Raw genomic sequence first — 19530 nt, forward strand, 5'->3', positions numbered from 1 at the left:
GTTATTTCGATGCCGGTAAATCAAGAGTTTCCTGTACCTTGTTGGGGGTTTTCTCTCTGCTCCAAAGCAGACGGAGACGAGCGTGTACTGGTTTCAAGTGATCTTTATTCAAGCACGTGCAGGGAGAGGCTCTCTCAGCCGCAGCTGAGATGGGAGTCTAATTTTTACATTCAAGCAGTTGGCTTATATACAATCTTACATCTTGTTTCCTTCGCATCTTCGAGACTTGGCCAATTAATTGTCCAAGTTACGTACACTTAATCACATCTCCACAAAACACATCTTGTTTATCTTATTTGCCTTGTTTCCAAATCTGCCATTGTTCTACTCTTTAGCTCTTATCCAATTTACGTACACTTAACCGCATCTTCGCAAATCACATCTTGTTTATCTCATTTATTCTCCTTCCATTCCAAGTATTGACCGCATGTCCTTGATTGGCGGCCAATTGTTCAATGCACGGCCTCCTCGCCTTCTTTCACACCCCCAATCATCGTGTAATATGCTTTTTCCAACTGTCTTTGTTCTGCCAGACTTCTCCTTTATTACATCAGCCAGCTAGTCAGTTAAGCCGCTAATCTAACTTTTAACCCCTTCATACCTCAATCTAAAAGTCACTCCTCCCACTATTCCCCCTCCCCCCGCCACCTACCCCCACCTCCCTCTCCTCCTTTACTGTCCCCTACAGCTCTTCAAACCACCTCTTCTCCCAGCTCCGCTCCAAACTTTGCTCCCAACCTCACTCTCCTCCGGATCTTGCTCTACCACATCTAAAAACATTACCCCTCTCCCATTTCTCTACACCTAGCCACGCTACACAGCTTCACTTTACCAGCAGAATATTACATTCTGCATTAGATTATGTAATGCTTCTGTCCATAGAAAACAGTATATCATGTGACTTATTGTGAGCAAGGCCACAGGAGAGCCACAAGTTGAATCTAAATTAAATAACTGGCATAAAATACTGGCTGATTTCTGTACTTTTTTCAGAAGTTAATGAGTTTCTCACAAATAAGGTTAACAATAGACTTGAGGACTAAATTGAATTAACAGTTGATTTATTCAATTAATGCTTTCATTGCATAGAATTTTGACATTCAGTCAAAATGTTTTTAAAAAGCTTGTGAACTGGCAGAAAACTAAAGTTATTACTTGTGATTACTGTTCCTACTAGAGTTTATCTGGGGTAAGAAGAGAAGTGCATGATTTTCAGCTGTGGAAGGCCGGTTACTACTCAGTGGTGCACTATCCACTGCAAGAGATTACAATCTTTTGGGATAAGAAGACAACTGTACACATTCAGGTTGGACCTCAGTGGCAAGTAAGTAGGTTCTTCACATTCAACCTCACCCAGCGGAAGTGTATTACATTTACAAATAGTGGGAATGAGTAATATATCAAACTGAAAATATCAAACCTTGGGCATCTCTGATAGGGTCTCTGATGCATCCTGCAGAAGCATACTGCTATCTGCAAGAATAAGTGTTGAAAACATGCAAACATGAATATTATACAGGTAAAATTATCATGTATTAGCCTAGTGCGTGCGCTGTGTCCGTTAAGGTATAGTGGTTTTGTTCATCATTATTAATGAAGTGGCCACTAACCTTCATCCATGCTTCTAATTGATTCTGGAAGTAAGCAGATGTAACTCGTGTTAAAACAGTGTTAACATTGTATTGCTTGTGAAGCAGACCATCGTGTTGCTGTGATACAGTATATCTGTACTTGAGAAATCAAAGCTGAGAGTAAATGCCTCAGTGTGCGGTAAATGTGTGTTGCTTATTTTATTTGTGGGCTCTGGCACACAGCTCGTAACACGTGGTTTTGCTCAATGTCATTCTTTGTAGTACTATTAACACAAAACCCAACAGCCAAATGGATCGCAGATTTAATAATAAACAGTTGCAGTTAATCTGTAATCTGGCCATCTTTCTGCTTCGGGGAATGCTGCTTAATTAAGGTGTTGTATGAGAAATGTTGTATGCCAATGAGTGCAACACAGACAGATGAGGCTGTCCGCAAAGCACTAATAGAGAATTTATTGCAATGCAAAGACATAATTTATGGCACAGATGGTCAAATTTCCACTCACGAAGGGGTATGTTTTTTTTGAAAGAGTACAGTTTTGAAGTTGATTGGAAGCTTAGTGGATTACAACAGAAATTAGAAAAAAGGAAATGCATCCAAGAAAAATGTTGTACCCATGTGTATAAAATTTTGGCATTAGCTGATTCCTGTGAAAATCTTTGACACAGCATACTTAGAGCGTGCTTTCTTGAGTACTCTAATCTCGGATTTAACACATAATTAATACGCTGTTGCTTTTCCCTAAAAGCCTAGCTGTGAAAATAGTTAAGATGTCAATTAAAATAAAATAGATCCCCCCCCCCAGTGTTTTCAGAAAGTTAATTTCCTCTCCTTTTAGTGGTGCATCAACTCTGGTTTTCATGGGGGTGGGTGGAAACTTCAGAACAACCTGTCGTTGTACTAGAGTTACACCAATTGTATATCTATTCATTTGGAAAAAAATATATAAAACTAATTCAAAAGAAATGAGGCAGCGCGTTCAATAAATAAGAAAAATGGCCTCACTAATCTCTTGTGAGGCTTACTGGTAAAAGAGCTTTGGTGACTAATAAAGTTTGACATGGATATGCTGTATTATAATGTTATTTCAACCATTGACAGGGTAAAACGACAGGTTTGTGTGGAAATTTTGACAAAAATACAGCAAATGACATGACTACATCGAACAACATGGAAGTGAGCAATGCTCAAGCTTTTGGAGACAGCTGGGCTCTTGGCCAGGTAAGAATGACAAGGACATAAAATAGTATGGAATAAGAAATTGAAATTTGGCACATTGGAGGTGATTTTAACCCTACTCGCTCAGCAGAAACCAGGCGGGTGATTAAAATCGCCCCTGGCTCTTACCTGTCCGAAAGCCGCCATGATCGCAACATCTGCAATTTTAACCTGTTCTCCTGAACAAGCAGCAAGAACACACACCCGGAGCCAACGGGGTCCTTCTTTACATATGCACGTTGCGGTCCGATGACATAATTGAGACCCGACTGTAATTTTAACTCGGGCCTGAGTGGGGAATCCACCTAGAGTTAAAATCGGGGTCATATTGAGTCCTTCTATAATTTATTGTATCGTGGTCTATCTCAATTGACTTAATCTTCTGAGTCATGTGAATAACAGCAGGCAAAACCTTCAAACAGGTGAAATGTGAAACATCTCTTGGATCGCCAAAGATAATTGCTCTAGAACTCAATCTAACCTTATAATCTTTTATTCGATCCTGCTCACTTTTAGTTCACAAATGGCATTTCCATGTCTCAGCAACACAAAATGAAAGTATATGACCATCTAAGTCTCTATTTATAAACTTTAAGATCTTGATCTGTCTGCTCTGAATTTCTAATGTGAGCCTCTTGTTACTTTAGATTTCTAAACCCATGAATCATTCTCTGCTACAAACCCTCTTCATGCGTCAATGCTCTTTTGAAGGTGGGGTAGTCAAAGCTATACACACTGTTACAAATGTGAACGTGCCAATGTGTTATGTGGAGTTAAAATAACCTATTAAAATAACCTGACTTAAAATCATGGGGGAAATTTTCATCTGCCTACTACCCCATTAATGCTGAAAAATAGGGTGGTCAGCAGATGAAAATTAAAAAAAATAATCTCCCATCCACTGGCTGCCTGAGGCCAGTCAACTCAATTTTCAAGCAGGCCTCAAAATGGACGTCCAGTGCTCCTGTCTGAAACTGGCAGGTGTCTTATTTTAATATTTCAGTCAGGCCCTGATGCAATGTTCTTGTACTGACGGGGGGGGGGGGGATGTGCGCCACCCATGCTCTGGCCGGTGGTATTGGACGTAGGGCAATCTAACCAGTGGTCCTTAAATGGACACAATGGGGGGAATTTTAACCCCCAAGAACAGGTGGACTGGGAGCGGGTGCGGGTAAAAAAAAATAATTTTTAGAGGGGGAGTGCAACCTGGCTCCAACCCGCCCACTTCCGGGTTTAACAGAGGCATGTTTGGATGCTGGCAAGAAACCTACTCACCGAAGTTGGGCTTTTCCAAATTGGATGTGGGCGGGTACTTATTGGCGCAATTAATATTCTCAGGAGACGTTAATGAGTATTTTTTAATTGTTTTTAACTTGCCTCCAAATTTTACTTGAGCAGCATGGGTTTCCTGGGGCTCAGGAAACTGACCAGGGAAACGGAGGAGAGTTGGAACAGCGGTTCAGGTGGGTATTTAAACTTGTCATTGCCCCATCTGACTAATATCTCACTTACTGCTGTTGCCATCTTGGTTCCCTCTGACAAATGTTTGGCAGAGAGTGCTTCTGTGGATACAGCCTTATTCAACCTTTGAGGATTTCAAATTGACAAGATCAGGATGGGAGATGCCTTGAATGTGTTTGACAGCACATCAGAAGAGGAAGACCATCACCAACCACGGCAGCGATGACAAGCTGATGTGGGATCAGCACATGTATAGGAGTGCGGTTTGCAGTGGAGTAGGACGAAGGGGATCATCACTCATCTTTGGATGAGGAGAACATGGCGGAGGAGGAAGAGGATGAAGATGGGGCACCCATCACCAGACCAGCCGCTTATATTGCTGCCCAAGATTTTTTTTTATTCGTTCATGGGATGTGGGTGTCACTGGCAAGGCCAGCATTTATTGCCCATCCCTAATTGCTCTTGAGAAGGTGGTGGTGAGCCGTTGCCTTGAATCGCTGCAGTCCGTGTGGTAAAGATTTTGAACCAGCGACATATTTCCAAGTCAGGGTGGTGTGTGACTTGGAAGGGAACTTGCAGGTGATGGTGTTCCATGCGCCTGCTGCCCTTGTCCTTCTATGTGGTAGAGGTTGCAGGTTTGTGAGGTGCTGTTGAAGAAGCCTTGGCAAGTTGCTGCAGCACATCTTGTAGATGGTACACACTGCAGCCACGGTGCGCCAGTGGTGTAGGGAGTAAATGTTTAAGGTGGTGGATGGGGTGCCAATCAATTGAGCTGCTTTGTCCTGGATGGTGTCGAGCCTCTTGAGTGTTGTTGGAGCTGCACTCATCGAGGCAAGTGGAAAGTATCCCAGTTGCCAGGGATGCCCTAATATCGCAACGGTTCACCTAGTGTGAAACATAACAAATGAAATTCTGTGGTTCACTTCCACCACCAGCACCAACTACCGCCCCCCCTCCCCCCGTCCTTTGCACTAAACATCCGCTCGATGGGTCCTGTCATGTATTGACATTCATCATGAAACAAGTGAAAGGTCGAGTTGGTCCTTGGGATGCATTAATGGTGAAGACGTGGAAGTGGTGCTAATCAATAAATTTTATGTGGCATCATAAAAGAAAGAAAATTTAACATACATTTTGTCAAATACCCATGTACATACCCTTGATGAATTACAATTTCTTCAACTTATGCTTCCTACTGCTTCTATGGGCTGGATTTTGTCAATGGAGAGCTTTTGTAGGCGGGACTCCCAATTGTTGGGTTTCAGTCCCGCCTCCATCGACGGCCAGCCAACCCACTCTATTTTCCCTTGATTGACCTTGTTAAACCTGCTCAGCGGGCTTAGCAGGCCAATTATGGGAAAGCCAGTTACAGGTGACGTCAGCGAGTGCCGTTTCATCTGTCAAGAGCTTTTGACAGATGAAATGTCATTGTTTGACAGCTCTGTGAAGCTGTCAAACACCGACAATCTGTCCTCTAAGTTGAGCCCTTCCAGTCAGGCTCAGTTAGAGACCTTTCCTGAGCAGAAAGCAGAAGGCTGCAGCTTTTGACAGTTCAGCGGCCATTCTGCTTTCTGTGCCAGTGAGCTGAGGGACTCCCGAGACCTGAAGGGAAGAAGCCTGCAGGAAGAAGTAAAGGTAAATAAAACTTATTAAAACACTTTACACACACCTCACACACTTACCTCTGCACACATGCACCCATTACTCACCAGCACACCGGACATCTCGGCCCCTCCGACCCCCGCAGACCGACAGCCCGCCTCGCTGACCCTGGCGAGGTTCGGAGCCGTCGGGGAGCCCACACTTCAGGACTCAAAATAGGGATTAGCCAAAAAACTGCCTGTTAACAGGCAGTTAATTAGCATTAATCCCATTCCCGCCTCAAGGAGGCGGGACCCAGCGCGGGTTGGCTACCCGCCTCCTGGCAAGATGGCATGGAGGCGGATTGGGGGCGGGTTGGGCACCCGCCCCCAAATTCTGCCATTTTCCCGGCAGTCCCGCCTCCAAACCCGCCTCCCCAGGGCTGGCAAAATCCAGCCCTATGTGTGGCTTCAGCAGAGGTAGAGGCAGGCTGCTCAGATCCCTGCCCTGACTGCTGAGATGCTTTTGGCCCATGCCCTCTGGGTTTTGTGGCCCATGAAGTCCACGCCAAAGACTGCTCCCCGTGCACCAGTGCACTGGCAGACTTGGCCATTGGGAGACGAGGTAGCATGTCAGGTACTGACTGGGGGTGGGCTGGGGGGCAATGGGTAAGAAGTGGGAGTGTTTTGAGTGGAGTTCCCACTTCCACGTCCCCTTTCGCAGAGTTTGGAGAGCATTGCGTCCCCCGACACAGATTCTCCACAGCTACTCCAGCCACCAGTGTCTGCTCGTGCTCACTTGTGAGTTGTGAATCACCAGATGAAAATTAACTAACTGTCCAAGTGGCCCCACCAAAGTGCAAGTATTTGCGCTGGTGTGTGGCTGTAGGTCCTGTGATGGTGCACCCACAGAAAGAATGAGATCCTCTGAGGAATCGTCCTCATGGATATTCTGTGACACTTGCTGTACGCATGCAAGCCCTAGAAGACAAAATAAAGGGATATGATTTAGTCGCAGCAAAGTCACAATCTTGACATTCGCCATACTATTCAAAAAGGGGGGTAGGGAAAAAGCAGGTAATTACAGACCTGTAAGCCTTACATCAGTTGTGGGCAAAATGCTGGAGTCCATCATTAAGGATGAAATAGCGGAGCACTTAGCAAATGGGGACAGGATAGGACAGAGTCAACATGGATTTACAAAGGGTAAATCGTGCTTGACTAATCTATTGGAATTTTTTGAGGGAGTAACTGGTAGAATAGATGGGGGAGAGCCAGTAGATGTGGTGTACCTGGACTTCCAAAAGGCCTTCGATAAGGTCCCACATAAAAGATTAGCATGGAAAATTGAGGCTCATGGGATAAAGGGGAAAGTTTTGGCGTGGATAGGGAACTGGCTGTCAGATAGAAAACAGAGAGTTGGAATAAACGGCTCATTTTCTGAATGGCAGGCAGTAACAAGTGGGGTACCACAGGGATCTGTCCTGGGCCCCCAGCTGTTCACAATTTACATTAATGACCTGGATCAGGGAGTCGGATGCAGCATTTCCAAATTTGCAGACGACACTAAACTAGGAGGGGGGGTGGGCTCAGAGGAAGAGACCAGGAAGCTCCAGAGCGATTTGGACAGACTGGGCGATTGGGCGGATAAATGGCAGATGCACTATAATGTGGACAAGTGCGAAGTTATCCACCTTGGGTGCAGGAACGGGAGGGCAAATTATTATTTAAATGGCAATAGATTGGGAGAGGGGGAAGTACAGAGAGACCTGGGTGTTCTTGTACACCAGTCACTGAAGGCGAGCATGCAGGTGCAACAGGCGGTCAAGAAGGCAAACGGTATGCTGGCCTTCATAGCAAAAGGGTTAGAATACAGGAACAGGGATACCTTGCTGCAGCTGTACAGGGCACTGGTGAGACCACACCTCGAGTACTGTGTACAGTTTTGGTCGCCTCATCTGAGGAAGGATGTTCTTGCCATGGAGGGGGTGCAGCGGCGATTCACCAGGCTGATACCAGGAATGGCGGGAATGACCTATGAGGAGAGACTATGTAGTTTAGGGATGTACACACTGGAGTTTAGAAGATTGAGAGGGGACCTCATAGAAGTGTATAAAATTCTGACAGGTCTAGACAGACTGGATGCAGAAGGAATGTTTCCCTTGGCGGGTGAGAACAGAACTAGAGGACATAATTTAAGGATAAGGGCTAAACCATTTAGGACAGAGATGAGGGGGAATTTCTTCACTCAGAGAGTGGTGAACCTGTGGAACTCATTGCCACAGAGGGCAGTGTACGCCAGCTCATTAAATATATTTAAGAGGGAATTAGATATATTTCTACGGGCAAAAGGGGTTAAGGGTTACGGAGAGAAGGCGGGGACGGGATACTGAATTAAAGGATCAGCCATGATCTCATCGAATGGCGGAGCAGGCACGAAGGGCCGAATGGCCTACTCCTGCTCCTATCTTCTATGTATCTATGTATACTTGGTCTTCTCATAGTTGAGTCATTGATGAAATGAAGTCAGCATGTGTGTGTCAGAGATATTTGTAATTCTGTCACCAGCTCTCTGCGAGTCCTCTGTCTCTCCATCTCTAACTGAGGGAGATGCAGATGTGCCACTTATCTCCAGGGCATCCTCTTCTGCATCTGTGAGCTGTACTTTTAGTGGTGGTCCACCTCCAATCCTGTCCCTCTCCCTTGCATTTTGCACTCTTTTCTTTTACAAGGGCCATAAAGGTAGATCTATCTGTGAGTGAAGGTGAGGTATTCACCTGATGGTTGCCGTGCATTCGGTGAGGGTGACTATGAGACACATGCATCACATTGCATAAGGATTGGGGTGAGTGTCAACGGTGGATGGATAAATGGGGAGGTGATGAAATGCATAGAAAGTGAAGGCTGAATGCTTCTGAAAGTTGAGTGGGTGTGAAGAGTGATGTGATGGAGAGCACTTAGCAAGACAGAGTGAAGTGGGGGGGGTGGTGAGTGGGGGTGATGCTTAAAGCACAGGATGTAGTTGAATCAGCAAATTTACTCATTTTTTCTGACCTGGTTAGGTCATTAAACTGCTTCCTACATTGCATCCATGACGTGGGCACAATACTCCTGCTGCTCACCTCCTCGCCCACCTCCAACTGTGCCTTCTTGGTGAGAGCAGCAGGTTTCTTCTGTTGCCGGGGAAATGTATGTTCCTCCTCCTCCTGACTGCACCCAGCAGTAATTCCAGCAAGGAGTCAATAAATCTGGGTGCTGCCCTTGTTCTATGTCTACCATCCATTCACGCCCGCTCTACAACTTGGAGACGCGAAACCCAGAAGTCAAAATTAATTGGTAGAATTGAGTTGAGATCGCAGATTCCGACCCGCCCAGTTGACTTTCGATTTTCCCCCACGCAATTCCAAATCCTGCACAGAAGCTGCCTTCAGATTAATATCGGGGCCAATCAAGCTGGAGGCCCACACAACCAAAAGAAGACCGGTGGCACTGATTTTTGTGATGCTCCTTTTGCCCCACAAAAGTCTTCCCACCTGCTACTGGCAAATGCTCACCCCCTCCTGGATTGCCTCCATCCCCTTTAACGTTTATCTTGTGACTTGGCTCTGTGGAGTAGCCATTGGATTTTCTGTGCCTCTCCCCCTTTCCCCACCTGATCAGTGAGCTGCCTGTCAGCACTTGTTGAGCGCTGGCAGTTCACTGCTTCCATTCAAGTGAGGCCCGAGCATCAGGCGGATAATGCGATTACTCTGCCAACCTGGTACATACTCGATATGAAAATTGGCCCCCATGCCTTTGAGATCACCTGATGCCTCATAGCTTTGTTGATGCAGTCTCACAATGAAAAGAAAAGAATTATAAGAAAATTGAGCCAGGGTCCTATAACTGGCGTAGGACCTCGATTTAAATATTGAAGTAAGGCTTCTGCCTATTTTGGACAGGAGCGCTGGCCGCCAATATTGAAGCCCGTTTGAACATTGGCCTCTTTTATTGAATGCTGATTATTCAAAGTCTTTTCTGTTTGTACCTTTTCTAATGGACATCTGTCCATTGTGTGGCCTTCCACGACCAATGGGCACCACATGATATTTTCGTTCTTATTTCTCCTGAGCACACTGTATTACTTTAGTGTGTGATTAATTGTTTGAAAAATCAGTGTAGGTGAGCCAGACCTTCCCTGAGGTTTAGTGGTGTCTCACTTGATTGTGTACATCTGGGACCAGGTTTGCCTGACCCCACATGGCCACTGACCTACTTGAAATAGAAATATCAAGGAAAAAATTAACGGGCATGTGGAGAGGTCCAAGCTAATTAAGGAGAGCCAACACGGATTTGTAAAAGGCAGATTGTATTTGACTAATCTAATTGAATTTTTTGATGAAGTAACAGAGAGGATTGATGAAGGGAATGCAATGGATGTTGTCTACATGGATCTTCAGAAGGCGTTTGACAAAGTGCCACATAGAAGGCTGGTTAACAAAATTGAGGCTCATGGAATAGGTGGGTCAGTGGCAGCTTGGATAAGAAATTGGCTTAAGGACAGAAAACAGTGAGTTGTGGTAAATGGCTGTTTTTCAGACTGGAGGATGGTAGACAGTGGTGTTCCCCACGGGTCAGTGCTGGGGTCACTGCTTTTTTTGATATATAAATGACCTGGATATTGGAATACAGAGTAGAATTTCTAAATTTGCCAATGACGCCAAACTTGGGGGTGTGGCAAACAGTGATGATGATACCAATTGACTGCAACAGGACATAGAAAGGCTAGCAGATTGGGCAGACAAGTGGCAGATGGAATTTAATACAGTGAAGTGTGAGGTGATGCATTTTGGCAGAAGGAACAGGGAGAGGCAATATACATTTAATGGCACGGTTTTAAAGAGTGTGCAGGGATAGAGAGACCTGGGAGTTAATGTGCATAGGTCCCTGAAGGTGGTGGGACATATTGAGAGAGTGGTTAGCAAACCATATGGGATATTGGGCTTCATAAATAGACCTCACTGTCCTCGGCCTCTTACATTGTTCCACGGAAGCTCAATGTAAGCTCGAGGAACAGCACCTCATTTTTCGATTAGGCTCTTTACAGCCCTCTGGACTCAACATAGAGTTCAACAATTTCAGATCATAACCTCGGCCCCAATCACATATATATTTTTTATCCACACTTTTTGTTTGTGCTTTTTTTTTCCCACATGGCAGCTGTCTTTCATTCTGCCAGTGCATTTCACACTCCATCTAGAGCCATCCTTTGTTCCTTAACCTGTCCCATTACCATCTCCTCTTGCCTTGAATATCTCTTAATGCCTCTTTTCTTCTCCTGCCTTCCATCCTATCACAGACCTTCCCTTTTGTTCTTTCATCCCCTCCCCCATTTCCCAGCCCCTAAACTTGCTTTAAAATCTGTTCCTATTCCTGCTTGTTTCCAGTTCTGACGAAAGGTCTTCGTCCTGAAACGTTGGCCCAGAAATTCAGGTCGGAGGCTTCCCGCGGGTGCAAGCCTCCGACCTGCACTTACCTAGCGCGCCGGCCGTTGTGCTGTGGGCCCGCGTGGGATTCCGATCCTGGGCCTCCTCCAACAGCCGGCGCGCAGTGCTTGCGTATCCTAGGGGCGTAGTTAGTTCGAAGCGTCCCCTGGGATCACGTGGGCCATGGAGAGCCAATGGTAGCAGGGAATCCGTATTCATAGATTTGGCAGGAAGAGCTGTCAAATCTATGAATACAATTCAGCCCCAAAACATCACACAAACTTCAAATAAATTTTTTAAAAAATCACATTTTTAAAATAACTATAAATTACATAAAATAACTATCTTAAACAATAATTTAAATTTTTGAAAAAATTAATTACAGTTTCTAACGGGGCTAAAAATAAACTTACCTTTCTTTAAAGTATTTAAAAATAATAAACCTGTGGAAAAAATGTTTTAGTTTAACTTAATTCACCACTTACCTTGTTAAAAGCAGGCCTTGCGACTGCTTTTTACAAGCGTAGCTCCTGGAGACTTACCCTCCCGGAGAAAGCTGCAAAAAAAAACGGAAGTTCCAGGCGTACGCGCTGCCTCTCCGGCGCACGCGTTCGACCTGTGAACCCCTTCCTTTAAGGGAACGGAAGTTCCGAATTCCCGCACATGCGCAGTGCATGCACGAAACCGGCACTTTCGTTGGGCCTACGCGTGAGTACCCAGCGCGTACTCACCCATGGGGACCCAAATTTCTGGCTCGTTAACTCTGTTTCTCTCTCCACGGATGCTGCCTGGCCTGCTGAGTTTTTCCAGCGTTTTTTGTTGTTATTTCAGATTTCCAGCATCCGCAGTATTTTGCTATTGTATTCATAAATAGAGGTATTGAGTACTAAAGTAGAGAAGTTATGCTGAACCTTTATAAAGCGCTGGTTAGGCCGCAACTGGAGTATTGTGTCCAGTTCTGGTCACCACACTTTAGGAAGGATGTGAAGGCCCTTGAGAGGGTGCAGAGGAGATTTACCAGAATGGTTCCAGGGGTGGGGGATCTTAGCTACAAGGACAGGTTGGAGAAGCTGGATTTGTTTTCATTAGAGCAAAGGCGGCTGAGGGGTGATTTGATAGAGGTGTACAAGATTATGACGGGTTTGGATAGGCTAGACAGGGAATGGCTGTTCCCACTAGTTGATGGTACAAAGACTAGGGGACACAGATTTAAGGTTTTGGGCAAGAGATACAGGGGTGGATGTGAGGAAAAACTTTTTTATGCAGCGAGTGGTGAGGACCTGGAATTTGCTGCCGACGGAAGTGGTGGAAGCGGAGACACTCAATGTTTTCAAGGGGAGACTGGATAGGCACTTGAGGGAAATAAACTTGGAGGGCCACGGGGATAGAGTGGGGGAATGGGACTGACCGGAATGCTCTACAGAGAGCCGGCACGGACTCGATGGGCCGAATGGCCTCCTTCTGTGCCATTATGACTCTATGGGGGAGAAATTGGGTGGAGCCGAAAGCGGGGCGCCAAGCTCGCCTGGGCGCCAGATTTTGCGCTGCGATCGGAGCAGCAGCGATCGCCGGAAATTCAGCTTGAGCGCCCCAAGAGGGACACGGAGCGAGGCTCGAGGCGCTCCACGTCCCTCTTAGGGCGCTGAAACTGAATATCGCAGCGCAACGTGCCGCAGCGCCACACGCTGTGGCACGGCGCGCTGCGGTACTGCAGGCCTTCCTCCCATTCTTAAGGGGGAGGGGCCTGCACCAGCGCGATGACCGATCGCGAGTGCCGGCAAAAGAGCCCGGCACCGAGGAGAAGTGCTGGGCTCTCGGGAAACAGCCGGTAATGCCGCGGGGGGAGAACAGGAGGCCGGGGACGGAGGTGCTGGCAGGCGGCCGCCGAAAAAAATGGCCGCCCCCACCTCCACCTTAATTTGCGCCACTGCCGCCACAGGTAGGCCCCGTGAATCAGGCACGATTAGCGAGCGGCGCTACAGAGGCGGTCGCTGCCAAATATCGCGATCGGGGCGGTAGCGGGGTGCTGCGCACACCGATGACGTCATCGGTGGTGGCGCAGCGCAACAGGCTAACGCCGCCATTAGCGCCCCAGCTAAATGTCGCGGGAGGCGTGGCCAGTGGTGCTAAAGCCACTGAGTGCCCTCTTTAGGCGCTAACTGGTGGCGCAGCCCACCGAATTTCTCCCCCAATGACTTTCATGCTATTGTAAATTTTTGTTTCAAAAATAAGCTTGGATGGACCAGACAGACTCTCCTTAATTTTAGGGAGACACATGTTTGAATCCTCCTGAGGCTAGGCTTAATTAGCCCCACAATTTGCCTACTTCAAAATTAGGGCTCATCCATTGTTGTCTCTGTGACTAATGGGCACAGCATAGCATTTGTGTTTGATCTCCCCCAATCTTAGCATTCTGATTTACTTTGTTATTTTAGTTTTCATTTGAAAATTAGTTTTTGTGGGCCCTCTCTTCAAATTCTCGTGGTGGCTTTCCTCTCAGAGGAGGCAGTTGATTGTGTCCCCGTCGGGCTGGAATTGCCCATCGCTATGTTTAGTCTGGGCTGCTACAAACCAGGACCCACACATGTTGCCTTTGTGTAATTGGTGGGAACCGCGTAGGATTTTAGCTTTGATTTCTCCCGATTTGAATGTTATGTTTTATTCTGTTTAAGCCCTCTCTGAAATGTTGAAATTGGTGTTGCCCTTTAAGGGAAAGTACTCGATTATGTTCCAGTGGGGTTAAGCTTAGCTGTGCTCCTGGCCATGAAACTGTGAATGAAATGTAATGATGCCTTTCTTTCTCCAAACATTTAAGTAAGCCTGGGAGTTTCCTCCGCATGGTTTAAATTCATCTTGCCACCGCACTGAAGTCATATTCCGTGCTGCATCAAGCTCAGGAATCCACAGTCAGATTTGGACCTGGCTCTAAAGTTACACTGACTATTTGATTTATAGCAACTTGTAAAAGTGACAGTATAACTGCACCACAAGTTCCTTCCTGTCTTGCTTAGATCAGTGCAAGAAAGAAAGCAAAACACTGAGTGCAAAAGAGTAATAAAAACCTGTAATACTATGGTTTCGGCTCCTTTTTAGTAACACAGTTATGATTACAATTCCTGTGATTAATATTACTTACAACACAAAATTATTCCAGTAAAATTCTGTTTGCTCCAAAAGTGACCAAACACCCCATTCTCTACCAGTGGGGGTAATTTTAACTTTTGGCAATAGTGTAAGACTGGGAATATCAGACTAGCTCCCCATTATACACCTCTCCCGATTTTCCTTGAAAGGATTTTACAGTGATTATAATATAATTAATGGCTAGTTAACAAATAACTATTTAAGATGCTGGTTAATAATTTGAAAAATAATATTTTTCTCGATTTATTCTTTTATTCAAGTGTGTGAGTAGAAATGGTATCACCAGGCCATGTGAAGCAGACTTAATCAGGCAGCCATTTGCGAAGAGAGAATGCGCCATTCTGTACAGTGAAGTTTTTGCTCCTTGTCATAATGTGGTAAGTGCAAGATTTTTGTTTTCTTTTACCCTTTTTTTTTACTCTAGATATATTTGGCTTGGCTTCCGTGCTACCTTTGCAGGTGAGTACTAGCTCCTTACATCCTTTTTTCACTAGCCCTGATATTTGGGTGCAATTCACACTTTGGGATAACAAGCAGAGAATTCTTTTTTTTGGTTCCATCAACTACTGCCTCTATCCTGAGTCTCCACAGGCTCCTCCTTGTCTTCAAAAGTAGTAGGATAACACTACACCACAACCTATTTTGGGATTTAACTACCAAGCAAGCATATTAAACAATAATAGAACAAGTGAATAATAGCAGAGACAGAACATATGGGAGCGATGTTCAACTCTGGTGCAAATCGGGCGGGCACTGAGCAGATCTCCGCTATACTTGCTAGGTGGCACCAGGGTGAGGCCTGAACCATTTTTGTGGTCTGGCCTCATCTGCCCAATGAGTGCTGACAGGCAGCTCATCAATCCAGGAGGGAGCGTGGAGAACCTGGTGCCTCCTCTGCGGAGTGTGTGTTTTAAAGTAGGCAAATCTGGAAATCCCATCAGTTCTCCCTACTACAGGAAACTCTTTGGTGTCCGGGACCGGCGTGTTGCCAGTTTATCAAAAATTCCGGATGACTGAGAGGGTTATCTACCCAGGCTATTTTTAACAAAGAAAAATTAAAAAATCAAGAAATGTGCAGTATACAGTAATTGGGTACTCACCTACAGAATGTTGTGCTAAATGGATGGTGAAAGATGCTTGATTAAGTACAGTACTGCCAGTTGAGGGTAATCCATAACTCTTTAATTACTTAACAGTAAAACAAAACTTATAAACGACTGTACAGTACAGTATAAAGTACGGTGGTTGACTGTACACTTATTCCAAGCCAGCTGGTTCATCAGGAATATCCATGCCAGCTGGATCATCAGGATCATGCACTTCAACAGATTCTTCAGGCACTTCCACTGCTTCAACTCTTTTGGAAGCTTTCCTAAACATGTCCCGGATGTCTGCTTGCTTAGTGGACTCTTGCCTTCTTTGTAGAAAGGTGGAATGCAGAATATGGAGGTGCATAACTTTTTGGGCAGAATAGCAGGAATGGCTTTCTGAAACAAAATCTTCTGCAGCTTTAGCCCAAGAAATCATCTTCTCTTCAGAAACGTCATCCTCTTCACTTTCCATCTCACTTTCCTTTTCTTTGGATTCAAAACATTCTCCATTATTTCATCATCACTTAGCATATGCACAACAACAACTTCTCTATCTGCATCAACCCACTGCTCAATATCACGTTCACTGAGGTGACGTAGAGGGTTTGCTGGACCTACATTTTTCACCATGCCAGCTATTTCCATTACTGTAGTCCTCTTGGGATGAACATTGAACCCATGAAATTCCTTCTCTGAAGAAGAACCTTCAGCAAACACTACAGAAGGCCACAATTTGCGCCAGGCTTGTCTCAAAGTGTGACCTTTCACCAAGTTCCAGGAACATGCAACATTAAAGATGGCGGGGGTGAAATTGGGTATAGCCCCGCTTGGGGCGCTAGAATTGGTGCGCAAATTGTATCACCAGGCGCAACTTATCGCCACCTCGAGCGATATTGGGTTGCATCGCCCCTAAAGGTGATTGCGGCATAAAATCAGGCGCTGCACGGGACTCCTAAGGCGCTAACCTGGCGGCGCTACTCAATATCTGGGCGGCCGGGCGCAGCGCAGGTGTTGTCAATAATTGATGACCACGAGACATGCTGGCGCTGGTCAGCTCTTAAAGGGGCGGGTTATTTAGGATCAGCAGCCACACTCATCACCCTGTAGGCCTCAAAATCGGTGCTGTGCATTCTGTGGCGTTACAAACTTTGACCAGTTGGAGAGGGTGAGGCAGAGAGCGGAGCGCTTTACCGATGGGGCATTGGATGCTTTGGTTGGCGCAGTGGAGCGCCGGCGAGCAGTGCTGTACCCTGACAATGGCAGGAGGCCTCATCAGAACGAGTACCGCAGAGCTTGGAGGGAAGTTTCGCAAATAGTCAAATCCAGTAGCGTGGCGCCCAGGACTCCTGTGCAATGCAGGAAGAAGTTCAACGATCTCACTCGGGTCGTTAGGGTGAGTGGCTTGTTGGCAATCTTCTTCATCCCTCCACCTGCACCTGACTTTGTGGCCAGAGGGTGCGCAATGCCCCAATGGCCATCTGTCAGCCAGCACCCATGGCCCTTTCTGGGAACGCACACGCACATTCAACTCAGGGCATGCTGTAAGGGCTGTTCCACCATGGGGGGGGCATGAGATGACAACTCAGGGCATACTGTAAGGGCTGTTCCACCATGGGGGGCATGAGATGACAACTCAGGGCATACTGTAAGGGCTGATCTATCATGGGGGGCATGAGATTACAACTCAGGGCATACTGTAAGGGCTGTTCCACCATGGGGGGCATGAGATGACAACTCAGGGCAGCATGTTTAATCACTTCCCGTCCTTTCTCCTGCAGGCCAAGCTGGCCAGGAACTGGAGGGAACAGATTCATACCGGAGGAGGCCCTCCTCAGCTGCAGACACTGACAGACCTGGAGGAAAGAGTCCACCAGATTGTTGGAGGCCGGATGAGTGGTCCTGTCACCACTGGAGCTGCTGACCCCATTGTGCACAGCGATGGTAAGGTCATCACCTTTTTGAACAGTCTCCTTCCACTTGTTCCCCCCACCAGCATGCTTTTCCACTCTGGACCCATGTCAGAGCATTGCAGCACTCTTGCATCCCTTGCTGCCACCCTGTCCTTTCGCTAAAGCCACTCTTCAACCTCCCTGCTTTCAGATGCTGCATCACCAGCTCGGGAGCCGGGCCATCAAGCTGCCAGGGACACTGACTCCGGAGGCGACGAGCAGGAGGAAGCCGGACCATCCGTACCGCCCTCAGGCGAGCCAGCCCATCTGCAGACTGGGGATAGTGCTTCCCTGGAGGGGAGCGGGGGGGATGGCTCTGAGGAGGAACCAGTTGCAGGAACCAGCGGGCTCCAGCAACGCAAGAGGGGTAGGGAAGCTCGGGAGCCGTCTCCCCGGAGGGCGAGTCAGGCCACGATGACTGCTGCACAGAGCGCAGAAGAGGTGCGTTCCCTCGCAGAAATGAGCACCCAGGCTCGACTCAGGCACACTGAGCTGATGGCTGCAGTGGCAAGGATGCCTGAATCCATCGAGACACTGGCAAGGAGTGTGCAAGACTTCGGGGCAGCACAGGCGAGGAGTGTACAAGACTTCGGGGCAGCACAGGAAAGGAGTGCCCAGGGCTTCAGGGCAGCACAGGAAAGGAGTGCCCAGGGCTTCGGGGCAGCACAGGAAAGGAGTGCCCAGGGCTTCGGGGCATCACTGGAAAGGACTGTCCAGGGCTTCGGTACATCACTGGAAAGGACTGTCCAGGGCTTCACCGAAGCACTGGCACCTGCCACGCAAGTGCTGAGTGCTGCCACGCAGTCACTCGCTGGCCTCATGCAGAGGCAGATTGAGGCCATGCAAGCACTGACTGCTGCCACCCTTGATGGAGCAGGCAGGATTACCCGGGGCCCTTGCAGCACCACAGCAGGCCAGCAATCTGTGGACCAGCCGATTGGTTCGCATGCTGCGGTGCTGCCCCGTCAGAGTGCCAGTGTGTCGGCTGACCACGGAGCAGGTGTCCGCTCTCAGGATGACAGCATTCCTGATGCCACCGCTGGCACGTCTCCACTGCAGCTGCCATCACCTGCAGGACAGACTGCTTCCACCCATGCCCAGTTGGAGCAGTCAGCATCCGGGCCCTCCAAGCCCAGAGTCCGTCCAGGCCGTCCCTCAGGGGCATCTGCACTTTCGGACAGTCAGCAGGCGTCCCCCAGCCTTCATGCAGCCACTGGGGTCCCATTACGGAGGAGCTGCAGGGAGGGAAGGGGCCGTTCTCGCAAGAGAAGTAGATCACCATCAAAGGGGAAAGAGTAGAAGGTGCTGCTGAGATGTCTTATTTCTAGAAATCAAGGCCGTGGATGCTGGTCTGAATGTTAGTAATGTTTTGGATAGTCTCCCGGGTGTGCGACACACTTGGCCTGAATGTTAGTAATGTTTTGGATAGTCTCCCGGGTGTGCGACACACTTATGTGTTAGTTTGTTAGTTAAGCCTTCTGGTGCCATTGCTTTGTCATGTTGGAAGGAAGCACAGTTTTCAAAATAAACAAATTATTTTATTGACATTGGCCATGTCTGCTATTTACATTCATACTAGCCTTCATCGGCTTTGGGTTATCCGAATGGTTCCATTCCTGGTCTTCGATTGGCACCAAGCATTCCGTGAGAGGGACCTAGAACCGACTCCTTATCAGCCTCTGACGGACGGCCCTTCCAGTTTCTGGGACCCTCCCGTCTTGGTCCTCCTCCTCCTCCTCCTCCTCCTGCTCCTCCTCCTCTGCTGGTCCTTCAATGTCTGCTGGCATTGGCTGGGTGCGCAGGGTGGCGAGGTCATGGAGCATGCAGCAGACAACGACAAAGTGGGAGACTCGCTCTGGTGAGTACTGCAAGGCGCCTCCCGAATGGTCCAAACAGCGGAACCGCTGCTTCAGCACGCCGATTGTGTGCTCCACAATGTTCCTCGTCGCCTGATGGCTGACGTTGTAGTGCTCTTCTGCAGGGGTGCTGGGCGAACGGAGCGGGGTCATCAGCCATGGGCACAGAGGAT

At 47.4% G+C, this 19530-nt stretch overlaps 1 protein-coding gene across 1 annotated transcript in view; it reads left to right on the forward strand.

The window, feature by feature from the left end:
• The window catches only part of otogl (otogelin-like), a 237127-nt gene that overhangs the window by 78493 nt on the left and 139104 nt on the right, over positions 1-19530 (forward strand). The window contains exons 23-25 of the mRNA XM_086009727.1: positions 1178-1324; positions 2695-2814; positions 14722-14838. Of these exons, the coding sequence (XP_085865853.1) occupies positions 1178-1324; positions 2695-2814; positions 14722-14838 (384 nt within the window). The remainder of the gene's footprint in view (positions 1-1177; positions 1325-2694; positions 2815-14721; positions 14839-19530) is intronic.

This window comes from Somniosus microcephalus, chromosome 16, assembly GCF_052327205.1.
Source record: "Somniosus microcephalus isolate GS21.2 chromosome 16, FLI_Smic_1.0, whole genome shotgun sequence".
NCBI lineage: Eukaryota > Metazoa > Chordata > Chondrichthyes > Squaliformes > Somniosidae > Somniosus > Somniosus microcephalus.